This window comes from Arvicola amphibius, chromosome 1 (assembly GCF_903992535.2).
Source record: "Arvicola amphibius chromosome 1, mArvAmp1.2, whole genome shotgun sequence".
Taxonomy (NCBI): Eukaryota; Metazoa; Chordata; class Mammalia; order Rodentia; family Cricetidae; genus Arvicola; species Arvicola amphibius.
The window spans coordinates 137,206,510-137,223,211 of record NC_052047.1 but is presented as its reverse complement, the minus strand read 5'-3'; the positions used below and the strand labels follow the sequence as shown (position 1 = coordinate 137,223,211).

The 16,702-nt window shown below is 46.4% G+C and overlaps 1 protein-coding gene across 2 annotated transcripts in view; it reads right to left on the bottom strand.

Moving 5' to 3' along the window:
- Positions 1-16,702, bottom strand: part of Dock1 (dedicator of cytokinesis 1) — a 504,121-nt gene that overhangs the window by 10,124 nt on the left and 477,295 nt on the right. For both annotated transcript variants that reach the window (XM_038330219.1, XM_038330227.1), the window contains exons 47-49: positions 12,996-13,133; positions 6,576-6,721; positions 1,399-1,597 (exon numbers count right to left, since the gene is read on the bottom strand). In XM_038330219.1, coding sequence (XP_038186147.1) covers positions 1,399-1,597; positions 6,576-6,721; positions 12,996-13,133 — 483 coding nt within the window. The remainder of the gene's footprint in view (positions 1-1,398; positions 1,598-6,575; positions 6,722-12,995; positions 13,134-16,702) is intronic.

The window sequence follows — 16,702 nt, the reverse complement described above, 5'->3', positions numbered from 1 at the left end:
TGGGACCAGAGAGGAGATCTCAGCTCATGAGGGTGCTGGAGGCACAGCCTTCTAGAGTAATGGGCAGAAATTGCCAAGTGGCTCACCAGAACATCTCATGTACTGCCCAGTGCCCCGACATTTAACACCAGCCTTGACTGGTGCTTCCTGGGCCCGATGCCCTTGGCCACCAGTGTCTGCACAAAGACACCAGAGCCCAGCTCCAGTAAGGGCACCTGTCCACAATCCAGGGAGCCAATGGCCTTCCTGAGCCATGCCACAGCTCTGGTACCTACATCTGCCTTCCACCTTAAGTCAAGCAGGCAGCACGACTGTTATTGATGCTGGAATGTTCCCTCTGACATGTTTTCGTATGACTTGTTAAGAACTGTGTCTGGCTGGGCCGTGGTGGCACACGCTTTTAGTCCCAGCACCCAGGAGGCAGAGGCAGGCAGATCTCTGTGAGTTAGAAACTAGCCTGGTCTACAGAGTGAGTTCCAGGACAGGCTCCAAAGTTACAGAGAGAAACCCTGTTTTGAAAAGCAAAAACAAAACAAAATATGTGCCTGGTTCAGAATTTGGTGAAATGCCTTTAATCATAGCCAAAATGGAGCTGCAGCCCAGGGAGACACGTTCTGGCCACTTACCAGTCAAGCGTTATCCATGTCTCTGTCTCTCTCTCTGAAACACTCTCTGCCTCATTTCTCCACTTAGACCCTAAGCACTACAGTGTGCTTCTGAGGGGCCTCGATCTAAGACTCATCTTAGAGCATGCTTACATTTGACTTGACTTATTTTGCTTTGTATATGCACGCATGTAAGCTTGTGTGTGCCTGCACATGCCATGGCACACGCATGGAGGTTCACAGGGCAACTCATGGGAGTCAGTTTTCTTCTACCACATGCATTCTGGGGATCACACTGAGATCAGCAAGTAAGGGGCCATCTTGCTGGCTCCACACTGAGCAGATTACAACCCTCAGGCAGTGACTACGGCTTAAGAATGCCACTCAGTCAGGAAGGTGTAGAGCGGACATTTGCTACTAGTGAGCAATGATTTGTGAAAGCAGCGTGCTTCTGTTCTCTGAGGTGCTAGGGCATCGGAGGGCACCAAGTCCAACAGAGCTATGAGGAGCCTAGACACGTGAGGTCCCTGCAGGGAGCTGACCTATCCAGCCCCTCCGAAAGAGGATGAAGGCCAAGACAGCATGTGTCCTGGGAGAAGACAGCTCTGCTCTGTGTCTCTGACTGTCGGGATATTTGAGGTCAGAGTTGAGAAGACCTCAGGCTTTTAAGTTGCAATTTTGTGTGTGTGTGAAAATTCAATAAAATCCATCTGACAGTCCCCTCAGTTAGATGCAGAGCTTGGGTGGATCCCAGGCACCCCAGCAGAGCTCCTCCGATCCCCAGTTAAATTACCGTTTCGGAAAGGATCACAGCCTCAGACTGCTGCAGGGAGCTGTCAGCGGGCTTGAATTCCTTATCGAATATCTCTTGGTGTTTGCTGTTCCTTTTCTCCTTCTTCTTGTCCTTCTTCTCCTTATCTGGATCGTCCCTGTCCAGCTTGTCCTGAGACCTGGAGTGCATCTTCTTCGGCAGCAGAGGCTCTAGAGCAAACCTAAAAGAAACAGGCATCTGAATCACTGTCGTTACAGGGCAGCTACCGCTCGTTACCCGGGAGAGGTTTGTGAAGTCAGGCACTAAGCACCAGGCTCCGGTATCCTCAGATTTCCACAAGGGAAGGAATGGTTCAGAGCGAGAGGCGGCAGGGACCTTTAGATGCAATGTGGCCCACTAGGGATGATGTTACAACAAAGTACCAGGCTGGAGAGTCAGGGGGTTAGCTGCTGGCATTGTAAGCACAAAAACCTGAGCTTGATCCACAGAACCCACATGAGAAACCCAAATGTGGTGGCGTGAGCTTGTTTCTGGGTTTGCTCCCTAGTCAGCCTACCTGAATTAGTAAGCTACAGGCCAATAAGAGACCCTATCTTAAAAAAAAAAAAAAAAAAAAAAAAAAAAAAAAAAGCAAAGCAAAGAAAAAAAAAACAATGTAGATAGATCCTGAGTAACAACACTTGGTCAGGTCAGCCTTCATGTGAACTTGTACACAGGCACACATACAAGATACATGCATGAACACATATGTGCACACATACACCACATACATAAATGTACACATATCTATTGGAGATAAAAACCACAAAGTGTGAAAACCCTGTTACTCACTCACCTGTGGATCCTCCCAATCTAACAGAGTGTGTGATGGGATTCATTGATGTGATGGTGTTGAATCTGAGCACTGATTACCAATAGCCATTAACATCACCAAGAGAGAGAAAATCAGCTCAGATGTGCCTCTGGAGGGAAGAGCCTATAGCTGCCTATGAGGTTAGCTGGCCCCAAATCAAACCTGAATTACACCAGACCTCTAGAGTCAACTCCCAATATGTTGTTAGTAGGAAGGGCAGACACTCATCAGACAGCACCCACACCGTAGGGCACAAAATCAATACGATCCACTCAGTGCAGATACGGAAAGGTAAGCAATCTCGAGTTTTCAACAAATTACAAGAAAAATGACAGTTTTTAAAACGTGGATAGAGAGACTTAAGGAGATAATATCAGCAAAGGGCAAGGTGAGGCCTTCACTTAGTCTAGTTTCAAACAAAAAACTATATATATATATATATATATATATATATATATATATATATATATATATATAGTGAGGTAGGACAGGGAGCTAGTGCTGTGCATGAAGCTCTTCAGCATCCATGAGAACCTGAGCTCAAATCCACAGCACCCCCGTGAGGATGGGTGTGGTGCTGCCCACCTGTAAACTCAGCACTCCAACAAGGAGATGGGAGCAGACACAGGAGAATACCCAGGAGTGCAGGGGTAGCTAGTCTGGTGCACACAACAACAAACAACAAGAAGCCTCAAACCTGGTGTAAGATGAGGACCAACAGGTAAGTACACACACACAAAGATAGAAATAATAAGAAAAAAGATGCATATGAAATGAGAAATAGATACCAATATTATGGTGATTAGGAATTCATGTCAGTATTTTATGTGATGGTAGAGTACACAGCTATATTTTCTAAAACAGTTTTCATTTAGAAACTGGCATGGAAATATCAACGGATTACATGATATGAAGTTTAAGACTTGCTACAGAATAACATTGGGAGGAGGTGGGATACAGAAGGAAACAAGATCGGAAGGGAGTTTTTAATGTTAAGGTTGACTGCTAGGGTAAGACACCCCACGATACTACCTAGTCCACACTCTGCATGTCCCCAAATTTCCCAAAATAAAAATTCAATGAAAGCATTAAAAACGACTGGAGATGTACATATCAGCTCTTGACTTTGGCCATGAAGGTTGTGGGGGTTGAATGAGAAAAGTCCCCCACAGGCTCATGCATTTAAACACGTGGTCCCCAGTAGGCAGTGCTGTTTGCAGAGGTTATAGAACCTTTAGGAGGTGGAATCTTGTGGGAGGAAGTGTGCCACTGGGGCCAGGCTTTGATGAATTATGACCTTGACCCACTACCCACTTCCTATTCTCTCTCTCCTTCCTAAGTGCAATGTGATCAGCCTCCTGCCTGCTGCTGCCATTCTTTCCTTCCTGTTGTCACACACCTCCCTCCCCAGCCTCTATCTTTCTACAACTGTGAGCCAACATAACCCTACTTTCTTAAGTTACCTTTGTCAGGGTATTTTATCACAGCAACAGGGAAGTAACTAATACAAAGGTACTCTGATCTATCTGTCTATCTATTTATCTACTATCTATCTATCTATCTATCTATCTATCTATCTATCTATCTATCTATCTCTCTCTCGCTCTCTATCTATCCATCCATCATCCATCTATCTATCTGTCTGTCTATCTATCTATCTATCTATCTATCTATCTATCTACCAACCATTGTCTACCTACCTACTGATCTATCTGTCTGTCTATCTATCTATCTATCTATCTATCTATCTATCTATCTATCTATCTACCAACCATTGTCTACCTACCTACTGATCTATCTATCTATCTATCTATCCATCCATCTATCTATCTATCTATCTATCTATCTATCTATCTATCTATCTATCTATCTATGTATCTATCTATCTATCTATCTATCTATCTATCTATCTACCAACCATTGTCTACCTACCTACTGATCTATCTGTCTATCTATCTATCTATCTATCTATCTATCTATCTATCTATCTATCTATCAATCTATTGTCTATCTATAATTTATCATCTATATATATCAACAAATCAACATTCATGAGGCATGAAGTATTATGCCTAAAATATTAGAAGCAACAATAGAAAATGTTATCACTGTATTCCAGGTTTTTTGAACTTGAGACAATTTAAGTAGGCAAAAGGAGGATATGTGGTCCCCTTTGGACCCTAGGAGGAGGGTCTGTCCTGGTGTGTGTTCAAGAAATTCCAAAGAGACAGGTGGCTGTACATTTTTTTTTGCCTTAGGAAGGACCACTGTAGCCAGGATGAACTTTATTCTGCATGTAATCTATGCCATTGGAGATCAAGCTTCATTTTGTACACATTAGTCAGAGAGCAAAGCATGCCAACCCAAGAATGAACACAACTCTGGACTCTAATAGAGATACTTTCCAGTTAAAGGTTGAACAAACGCCTCCTGGGTGAGCCCACTGTAATACACCACTCCATCTAAAACCTCTCCATCAATTTCCACCTAACCCCTGTGTTCTCAGGAATATAAAAACCCTCTCCTAACTAGCCTGGGGATTCTCTTGAAGGGAAGCTGCATTACATTTCTCTAGCTATCTTGTTCCAAGTGACAGGCACACATGATTTAAATACCTCTAAGTGGAGAATTTCCATATGGGTTTGGCCTAAATATCAGACACAGATAAGAAATACTGTTAAGGAAAGAACAGGTAGATTTTACAGTTCTCCACCGGGCTTGTCAAATGCTGGCAGGAAAGGGTGATTAGAACTGAGCTGTCCCTGGTATTTCCTGGATGGCAGTGACTAGACATCACAGAGGCCAGGAGCCATCAGGTTTGACAGTGATTGAATTGACAACTGAACGGGCGAGGGTAAACTGAGGAAAACTCAATGTCCAGAAGTTCTTTACTGACCTGAAAACTGTATGCGCTATCTTTTTCTTTTTACATAGTAAGACATTGTTAGACGGATTGGCACTCAAAAACAACAGGAAACACACAAACCTCAAGGTGGTCTTTGCAACAGTCTGAGCTAATGTCCGAGCCACACTGAGGGTTCATGAGTGTTACCTTAGCCTGTAAACTGGAAAGTTCCTGCCGGCTTTCAGTTCCTAGGAGGGGGCTTTCAAGATGGTCTGGCATAACTAAGGCAGCCCACATCCTCCACTGTGGGTAGGGGACAGGGTAATAAGCTCAGTGGAAGAGAGGAGTGGCTGCGGCTGTGGGGTCTGAACGAGGGGGGTGCAAGGCGTGGTCTGAAGGTGTGATAAGAGGTCTAGGGAAGGGGGTTTGTACAACAGCATGAATGTATGAACATACTTACACGCTTCAAGGTACCTTCCTTTCATTTTTATCATCTATTTATCTGGTATGTGTATGCGTGTGCATGTAAACCACCGCATCCATGTGGTTAGAGGACAACTTGCTGGAATTAGTTCTCTCTTTGCACACGTGGGTCCCAAGGGTCAGACTTAGGTCAGGCTTGGCAGCAAGTGCCTTTACCTGCTAAGATACCTCACCTACTCTTAAAGGTGGTTTTTATAATGCAATTGACTACAATTTAAAAAAGGAGGGGGGATGATATAATTTCTATTCTGCAGAGTAGTCTAATACAGTAGGGGACTTTTTAAAGTATGCAAGTTTTTCACAGAAGTATTTAACGGAAAAAGAATTTCTATTTAAAAAGTAATAAATCTGGGACTGGAGAGATGGCTCAGCACTTAAGGGCCTGTGGCGTTCTTGCAGAGGACTTTGTGTGTGTGTTCAAATCCAGCACTCACATGGTGGTTTATTGCCATCTGCAACTCCAGTTCCAGAGACTCTGATGTCTTTTTCTGGTCTCTGTGGGTACCAGGCATTGATGTAGTGGACATACACATGTGTAGGCAAACACTCATATACATAAAACAAAAACATCTATTTTTTAGTAATAAATAGAAATAATCTCTCAATCTCTCTCTCTCTCTCTCTCTCTCTCTCTCTCTCTTTCTCAAACAGTGAACTAGCTAATCATATAAGCCTGGCTGTGACAGTTGACATGGGTGTAGTGGAAGAGCTGGAGATTTAAGGTTTGGCAGACAGCTCTCTGGCAATGCTACCTAGAGCAAGATGTTTCACAGTAACATACAGCCTCCAATGTCCTCCAGTGTCCTCCAATATGCTATCGGGTACCACAAGTCAAGTGCCTTGGAACATCTCAGTTTCCAAAACAGCATGTCCAGGGATGCTAAGCAACCCCCGGATACTGGTGGCATCCCATGAGATGCCCAGCCTTCCCCACCTGGAGCCCCCAGCTGCTAAGCCCACTCACCCATCCCCATGGCACCCCATACGATGCCCAGCCTTCCCGCTAAGCCCACTTACCCATCAGAGCCTGGCCTGGAAGGGGTGCTGTCAGAGGAGAGGGACGAGACAGAGGCCACAGACAGAGGTCGGGAGGATGATGGCATGGTGAAGGATCGCACCATGGAGCGTGGGCGGCTGCCTCTCCTGTCATCCAGACCTGAGGGCTGGGAGAGGAAGAAAACATGTTAACACCCAGGCCACTGTGGACAGAGTCCTGTGTTGAAGCAACCTCAGCAGTGTGGGACCCAGGCTTATGTAGGCCCATACTTCACAAACCATTTCCTTTGTTGTTCTGAAGACTATTTCAACATCTCTTGAGACCTGACTCAACTTTTATTTTAAGTATAATTTTCTTCTCAAAGACACATCAACCTGTCCTACAGCAGTGGTACTCACCAGGAAGTTTCGTGCTGAAGGCATCGAGGGTGTGACTACAGTATATGACTGTCTCAGCCCTGGGAGGTAGCAAAGTGTTGAGTACTATTCTTTAGGGTCTTTGTATGACCTCTGCTGAACTGCACAGCAACACCTGAGCCAGATGTCCAGACTCACAGAGCTGTATTGGCTCAAAGGCCTCACTACAAAGGGCACCTCTACACCCGAGGGAGACCTTCTCCGTTGAATGACGCTGATGCAGAGAAGCCTGGGTTAGGCTGTGGGGTCTCTCTCTCCCACAAGAGGACCAATGACACATTCCAGAAAACAGTCGCAAGGTGGAATTTTCTGTTCTCTCTTCCATAACTTGCTATACATTACCCAAGAAGCCCAATGCCAACGGGATACAACATGTATCTACATCTAATTAGGTAGGAGACACTAGTGTACCTGGGCCTGGAGCCAGATGTTGGCACATCTGCACCACAGCTGTTTCACAAATACTTTCCTTGGGCTGGCAGAAATCACATTTCTATGTCACTCCCCTTGTGCCGCATCAGCCTCCCTACCCCCCACCAGGATGCTGGCAGGTCACACAGCCAATCATCTACAGGACAGTTGATTTATATGACTGTCTCAGCCCTGGGAGGTAGCAAAGTGTTGAGTACCTATTCTTTAGGGTCTCTGCTGAAATTATCCTGCTGTGCTAAGGTGGCACCAAAGTGGCCATGGATGATACAGAAAGGAGCGTGGCTGTCTGTTAATAAAACTTTATTTGTGAAACAGGAGGTGAGCCCTGGCACAGTGCAGGCCACTGGCTCAAAGCACTCAGCATCTGGGTTTGCAAGCATAGAGTCTTTAACTTATTATCATTGATGGTGCTAGCGGGTATCTCCATGGATGTCCACTAGGACTAACCAGTCACCAGGAAGAAGCTACAAGGGGTAGGGTGACATGGAGATTCTCCCCACATGTGGGAATCTTTCCCTTGGAGATGCGAAGTCTACACCACATCCTCTTCTAACCCTTTCTGAAGCACTGCTGGTACGCAGGCTGATACCTTGACCTATAGGGTCTCCCCTCTGCCTTGGGCTAGACCCAGGGATGCAACTGTTTGTCCTTGCTATTCACATTGATTCCAGGGTGGATTCTACCTAGGTCCCTTCTGACATACCCATCACCACCCAAGGTAGTGAAGTTCATCATCCTACCCACCTGGGATGCTATCTATTCTCTGGAATCATCAAATGGTGATAGGCTTTGACTCATTTTGTTTTGAATGAGACCTGGTCAAATTTGTGGCCTTCTCAGATCCACACTGTCTCTGGCTATTCTTCCAGAGGGCTGGAGGTAGAGGATCAGTTGGGGAAAGTGATTTTGTCTCTGGACAGCTATCGAGCTGGGGAGGGGCTGCCTACCCGACTCCCGTGAAAGTGTTTGAAGCCTGAATCCATTACTATCCATTTGGCATGTAGGTAGAGGAAGAAAGGAGGCAAGCAAACTTAAGGCTTTGCTGACAACTGTAACTTGGGGGTGGGGTCTGTCACCTTGTGTTTTACCACCACAATGCCAAGCCAACAGCTGGGAAGAAACAACCTAGTTGGTGTGTGTGTGTGTGTGTGTGTGTGTGTGTGTGTGTGTGTGTGTGTGTGTATGTGTAGAGGGGATGTCCTGGCACTGTGTGCCCCATTCCTGAGAGCATCCAGCATGTGGTGTACTATGTGCTTTTCCCAAAAGACATGGGTCCTCATGGGTCTACAGAAGACCACTGGGGCCAGAAGGTACAACGATCAGAGAAGCAATTCAAGCCTCCTTTTTTCAATCAGCAAGGACTGGTTGGGATGCACACGCATTTGGGATGTATAAAAGGAGGATGTCAGGGGTAGGATCTGGCCAAGGATGGACAGGAACTCTTGTTGGAGATTTGTACATAAAGGGCACTCGCTGAGGGGAGCTGTGGGCTCTCCTGGACCATTTGTCTCATGGCTTTTTCACTGTGTAGAGCCCAGAGTTCTACAACTAAGAAGACTCATTTGTTCCATCTGAAGTGATTAGAATCTCACCCAGGATCAAGAGTTAGCTCGAGGCCACGATAACAGGAGTGCTGTGCTGTCTGCCTGTTCCAGCCACGGGGCCAAGCAGGTTAGGAGTAGGATGTTAGGGCAGGCTAGACCTTTGTCTCTAGCAACAATTGTGTGATAGTGTGCAAAACAAGAAACCACTGCACACTTCTTTTAGAACCTTTTAGAACACTGTGAGTAGAGAGCCCTCTTCTCACAGTGGCTCCAATGTTAGGATTCATGATGGATGCAAATGAGAGTTATAAGGTTTGCCACAGGCTGGTGGCAGCTTTTGTTGCCCTTGTCCTGTTGCCTTGGTATCTATCCGGACTGAAAATTCATTTTGGTCTTTCTAGACCCTCTGGCCCTGCCCTGTACCTCTGAACTTTGCACCTTTGCCTCCTGGCTGAAGTATACTTTCCAACCATGACCCTGAGTGTTAACTGCCCACGGAGTCATGAACAGGCGACAAGATCAAGGTGACTTCATGGAGGGAGAGAAGCAGGTGCATTTTGGCCTACTTAAAGGACACCTGTGGACTGAAGACTCAGGCATCATATTGTCCCTGGTGGGAGTCAGGTATGGAACCATGAGAAGCAGTCCTGGAGTAAGGGGTTGGTTTGAGTCTCCCACTTGGTAAAGTGGTCCAGCACTGCCCTGGAGATGCCATTAGAGTCAATGTGAGAGATAGATGATGAACTCTGAAGCTGATGGGTGGAACACTGATGTACTGGGCTGTGGGATGGAAGGCACTCACGGGGGACTAGTAGTAGGGGCGACCTGGAGCCATGGGCCTGGAGGCCAAACCACCAGCTCGTCTGAATGGTGGTTTGTTTTAGGTAAGGGGATGGGTAGAGGATAGAGAGCAGAGACAAGCAAGGTGTCCTGGCCCTCACCAGACTTTAGGAAGAAGACAAGAGGGACAACAAACAGAAAAAGATTTCATGTGTGGGGACAAAAGCAGATGCCCTCGAACACTGTGGGCAGCAAAGGGTTCAGTTGTTTCCATGCTGGGAGTCTCTGGGAGTCTGTTCTGTGTTCATTCAAGGAAGCAGTGTCTCCTTGGATCTCCAGAATTGACAAAATAGATGTAGAGGAGCAAGCAGGAGAGGCGTTGGCATTACATAGTCAGAGAGTGTCTAGAGCATCCCTTTCTGGGGCTTAGGCTGGCTCAGAAACATTGACAAAATGGCTTATGTCCTTTCTGTGGGTTTTTTATTTTAAAACCCATCCTTTTGGAAAGAGGATGATATAATATTGCTTTTCAAAGTATTCTGAGATGCCTGTAGGTTTCCAAAGTAGGTAAGACAAGACAGGCACCTCCCACACTGCCTTTATGACCACATTCCTCACAGAAGGACAGGCTGCAGCCTGTGCCAGTGTCTACCCAGAACGACTGGCTTCAGAGTCTCATTCTGGGCCCCAGGATGGAGTAGGACTCAGGAAGGTTGCTATCTGCATTGTAGTACCCATGGGTGCAAATGCTCCCTGAATTCTGTCTCCTGATTGCATTCTGAAAGTCTTATTGTCCCTGGCTGGGGTGTCTGGCTGCCCCCACCAAGAGAAGCATGCCATCTGGAGAAGGTGGTGCAGAAATTGTTTGTCTTGAGCCAAGGTACCAGGGAAACCTGTCTGAAAAAAAGACCCTCATAAACTCGCTAAGTCCCCCTCCCCGCACACTATTGCTACCTTTCCGCCCCAGCTTTCTGTTTTGACTTGTACTTGATGGTAAACATTCTCCATGATATTTCATAGCAGAGGAGGATGTAAAAAGTGCCAGGCAAGACTGCTAGGTTTCTTTAATTGTAGAAGATGTATTAAATAGAAACAAACAGAATCAAACAGAAAGCGTTGCACATAGTTAAAAAACTTAGTGCCTAAACAACTGTTTAATTCCTAGAAAATTTCAAATCAACAGGGAACTCTGGAGGAGCTGCCTTGTGACACACCCACAAACTTTTTGCCACTCAACCCTGCTTGTGACAAGCTGCGGGCTCCAAGCTATCAAGCACTGCTCAAGGATTCTGACTTGCAGAAGGGTCCTCCAGTGCAGCAGGGCTGGCCAGGCACCTGCATGCTGAGCTGTTTACCTGCAGTGGCTCCCACTGGGCTGGCAGGCTCAGGCTCTCATCTGCTGGTTTGCACAACAGAGCCAGGGATGATTTTCTTCTGTCAGACTTATGTCCTGCTGGGTCTGTGACACAGCACTAGCCTGGGGTTTGGAGACTAGGCTCCACCCTGAGCCATGCTGCAGGGCTCCTTGCACTGCTGGAAACTAAAGCGGTCCATCTGCCCTGCCTCTGACCCCAGTCCTAGCCCAGGAACTTCCCAAGAACTCATCACCTGAGCCATTCTGCTTCAGGTCCTGAGCACAGTCTGCTGTCCCTGCTCATGGCTCTTGGAGGCTGCTTGTCTTTCCAGGACCAGCCTTTTGTGCTCGTCTGTCACAGGTATGCCTTTGTCTGCACTGGCTCCAGCCTGCCACTCAAATCCCTGCCTGCTCCCAGCCTGCATCATTCCTACCTCCTCCAACAGCCAAGTCTTTAGCAACAATTTAGAATACCAGCAACCTATCTCTTCTCCCTTCCTGGCCATGGTGTGTGTGTGTGTGTGTGTGTGTGTGTGTGTGTGTGTGTGTGTGTGTGTGTGTGTGTGTGCGCGCGCATGCGCGCGCGCGCTGATGGATGAATATGCATGTGGAAGACAACCTCAGGTAAATTTCTCAGGTGCTGTCCACCTTGTACTATGAGACAGATCTCCCACCTTGCCTGGAGTTCTACAAATGCAGGCAAAACTGGTCACTGAGTTTCAGGGATCTGCATGTCTCTCTCTGCCTTCCAAGCACTGGGATTACATGTGTGTGCCATTATACCTGTTTTATTGTTTTATTTTGTTTCACATAAATTTTGGGGATTGAACTTTGATCCTCATGCTGCAAGGAAAGCTTGCTACTAATAAAACTATCTTCTGTAGTCCACTGGCCATGTTTGTTTGTTTGTTTTGAGACAGGGCTTTTCTGTGTAGCTCTTGCTGTCCTGAAACTCATTCTGTAGACCAGGCTGGCCTTGAACTCACAGAGCTCTACCTGCTTCTGCCTCCCAAGTGCCGAGATTAAAGGTGTGTGCCACACTTCAACCTCAAGCTAGGCATCGCTTCACCCCATCTCTGCTTTGGGACACCATGAGCACTATTGCCTGAGGGTTATATAGCTTTCCATGTATGGCATGTCTGCAGGCATGAGCTCTGTAATGAGTCCCCAAGTACCTCTGGGAAATTTCCGTATGACCTTGAGGGACTAGGAGTTAGACAGACAGACAGGGAGAAGGACCACAGTTAGGTAATAAAGGTGGCAAACTTCCCAAACTGGGTTATTCCTCACCCACTTGACCTAAGATGAAAGCCTGGCATTTTAGAACAATGGCCTGGTAGGATTTCTCTCCCACCACCAGGCCCCCTATTGATGGACTGACTTGGCAACTTGAAGGCCTTGACGGGGACACAACAGTTGTGGGCCAACCAACCATCAAACTTCCCACTCCTAAATTAGGGGAGGAAAACTCTTTGGAGACCTAAAAGACCCTCCAGCTCTGGAGCTGTGGAGCTGAAGAGGCCAGATTTTTCAGCTTCCTGACTCCTACCTGCTTTGCGGAGGGTCTTTTCCTCTGTGTGTCGGCTGCATGTGTGTTTCCTCAACCCCGACAAATGCCTTTCTTTAGCTGCTCCTTGTGGTGTTCAGGATTTCTCCTCTGCTACCTGCCACACTCTAGATGTTTCTCCTCCCTTTCAACTCTCTAACTGGTCCTGCCAAGACCCCTGGACTGCATCAGCATCCACAGCAGTCTACTCAGACAAGATGAGTAAGGTATGTGGTAACTGACAAGTCTCTTAAAATGGGCCAATGAGAGGCTGTGGTCCCTGATACCCCATTTCCTAGCAGGCATGACAGAGGCCTCAGTCCCGCTGCTCCAATGGGACGCTCCTCTCCTGGGACCTGGCCACTCACCATAGTCCTAACACCGTATTGCTTTTCCACTTTTTCCTTCAGTTGCTTGAAGCAGGCTTCCATGCGCTCATGGAACGGCCTCAGGGCCTCAGTGACTTTGTCTCCATGAATCCTGATCCCTTCAGCCAAAAATGGAATCTGAAAAAAAAAAAAAAGGTAAGAAAAACAAAATCACAGGTTGGCGGCCCTGACTTTAATAGTCTAGACAGAGCAATACACAGCAGGAGGAAGTAACAGCAGGCTGGCTGCACCTGCTTTTGTTCCCCAATCAGAGTGACTGGTTAAACTCATCAGCAGGCAGGTTCCCCCCCCCCCCCATCAAGACAGAAATGTTTAAATAAGAACTGTTTGGGTCTTGAGGGGACCATACCGAGGGTGGAGCTCCCCACATGATGGGTGCTCTGTTACTTGGCAGGGGTGGGAGGAGTCTTGTCACCCAATCCTTCCCAAAACAGACTTAACATCAGTGTTTCTCACTGGAGTCTGGGGACAGATGTGCTTTGAATGTGCTCACATGTGCCTTGTTCTGGTCACAAAAGGTCATGGCAGAGCCCATTTATCTGCTGAGAAGATTGTATTTATAGGCAATTGAGAAGCCTGCCCCAAACATAACAATCCAATTAGAGGTGATCTATCGTCCTGATGGGTATTCTGACTTGGAAAGAAAAACTAAATTTATTCTCCCTCAAAACCAAAAATAATCTCTTCTCTGCCGACACTACTGTCACAAGGGATCCACGCCAACACTTCACTTCCGCAGAAATAACGCTGACCTTTAAAATTGCCACGTGAGACATTTTCATTCTGTCGGTGGCAGAGACCCCTGGAGCAGTTGCAGCTAGTGGGTGGGCAAGGGAGCAGGCTCCATTCTGTCCCTGAACTCTGTTTCTCCCCTGGTACCCAGACTGGAAGTTAGTCAGTCTTCAATGCAATCAAGCTAAGAGGCTTCCTCTTAATACTTTATAATTAAATAAAGATACTGATTAAAAACTGATTTTCCTAATAAGACAGAATACCAATGCGAACCAGCATATTTATTAGTAAGAGGGATAATAAGTACACAATTGAGTTTCATCTGAACAAACTCAAGGAATCTTAGCAAGATGAATCAACTCATGATCTGTTTCTGCTTCCTTTTATAGCACACAGCTGCTGCCTCTCTTGTACTCCAGGAAAGGGGGGGCACATAAGTATCCCCATATTCAAAGCACCCAGCCTACTCAGAAGGCACTGATAGAAAAGTTTGTTTTGCTGATATTTGGAGTTATCACAAAAGACCCATGTGCAGTTGAACCTTCAGAACAAGGCTGTTTTCATAGTCCCTATGGATTCTTCATGCAGATGGCAGCTTCCCCAGGGCTTGTTGTCATGTGCCCAGGGCCAGCCTTAGAAATGCTCACTGCCAGTCTTTCTCTTCCTGAGTTCTGACTGGGGGGTAATGACACAACAACGTTGGGACAACTTTGGGTGACATGGCAAATACATTGTCTGTGGAAGAGGGGAGGCGAGCAGGTGTGGGAAGGCTGTCTCCAGGCGAAGCCATAGTCAGAGGCGAAGCCATAGCCACTGTAGACACTAAGAGCAATTCTGATTTAGAATGGCGTCTCAAATGTGCAAAATACAATCTAACCATCCTGTGTTTGGTGGTGGTGGAGGTGTTGATAGTTGCCAGGTGGCAAAAGTATTCTTTGTATCAAGAATACTTTGATGGATGAGAGAGTTGAGACCCTTGTTTGCACTGGGATTGCTGGAACCTGTGGCTTGGCAGGCGAGACTTACAGGGTGAGAGATTACACAGCTCTCAGGCATCCCTGACACTGGGCAGATAAAGCCTTCTCATAGGATAGGATTTGGCCCCAGCTTCTACGTCTATTTGGAGCTGAGCTGCAGCTGTGATCCTAAATGAAAGGAAATAAAAAGCCATTCCGTGCAGCTCTGTCCAACAAACGAGGTGCTTAATACATGGAGGGAAGCCATAGACCTCGGGCCTGAAACGGTCTTTCGAGGCCCTTTTGTTCCATATGTTCAAAATATCTCTGGCATGCAGATTCCTAACCCCATTCAGGATTGCCACACAATTGCCATTAGACCCAGAAACTATGCCCCACAGTTTGAGTCGCTATGGGTACCCTTGGAATCTGATTTCTCTAAAGAGCCTCAGACTCTGGAAGAGGTGTGGGGGGGGGGCTTTCCCAGTCACACCTCCAGAGTTCAAAGTGAAACCTTCGACCCTTTCTCAATAGTGCTCTCCTCAAGCACCGTGTTACGTGTGCCCCGACAAGGTCCAAGTCTTGCCAGCAGCAGGGAACGGCTTTGTGCACCGTGCTTGAGGGCGCTGACCCCTGCAGAAAGGGCGGTGCTTATTGTCAGCTGGGGATGATGAGTGGGGTTACTCTCTCATCTTTGCACGTTTCAAAGAAAATAAGTGTGCTGCATAATCGCTCAAAAGGAGAAGGCGTGGCCTTGTCTTTGGACACTCTGCAGGTATGTCAGAGGAAAGAGAGAGGCGAGCCTTTGAAGGAGCAGTTCCTGACTGAGAATCCACTGCAAAGTCTGCAGGGGCAGCCTGTATCATGCCCAGTCTTTCAGCTGGCGAGGGCCAGGTCATCACTGTCCTCGTCTTCAGAATCATGAAGCAGAGCTAAGGAGCAGGCTGAGGTTGACCGGCCAATCTTACCAGTACTGTAGATCATGGAGGCATGTTTGTCTATGGCCATACACCTGTGAGGTAACACTGCCAGCAAGCCCTGGGACTCCTCCTAGAGAAATCCTGCTCTGCCCAGGCAGAATTTCGGGAAAAACTCAAACTGAATAAACTAATGAGCAAAATGAGAAGAAGGCTAACTGTAAAGCTCTCGTCTTTTAATGAACATACAACTCAATTACTGATACGAAGATATCAAAACCCTTGCAAATGAGAGCAAAATCGCAGGTAATGTTCTGAATATGTATTTTTCCCTTTGCTCTTTCATTTAATGAAGTCGCTAGAAAACAGAATCTTTCTTTCAACTTTACCATGAGCTGCTTTAAAATTCATCTTTTAATATAGTTATTAGGGGCGATGACATGATGTGGGCATAAAGTCTCTCTCTGGGGAACAAATTATTTTCCTCTGTATGACTTGAAACTCATAAAATCCAATTTGCTGTAAAAGCTTACAGGGGGAAAAAATCAATAGAACTTCTACAGACCAAACTAGTTTTTGCGTTACAGCATTCTGGGGGTATTTTGAGTTATGTGCCCCCTTGGTTTCTAGGGCCTCAAATGGAATCATCCAAAATTTAAACTCTTTCCCACTTTTTCTTTTTAAAATGAAGTCACGGGGCTTCTATGGACGTGACTTACATTCTGAGTGAAGAAACCACTATTGACCAATAGTGTTTCTCCCTTGGTGTTCAGAGGGACCTTATCATGTCACAAAAACAATTCCAGGGAAATCAGACCTCAAGAGACATATGAAAGAAAAGATCAAAACATCTTTTTCTCATGCAGTTCCCTTAAGAATGTATAGGGCTGCACATACATGAAAATGTCCAGGATATAAAAAAAGGAAACCCAAATTATAACAAGTCTTGGTGAAGATGGGGAAACTTGTATTCTAGCTGTTTGGTATATAGGATGACTCAGCCACTGCAGATAAGCTTGGTAACTGGTGAAAACCTCAGACCTAGATTGTATGAGCTACAGAAAATCTACCATCCAGGATA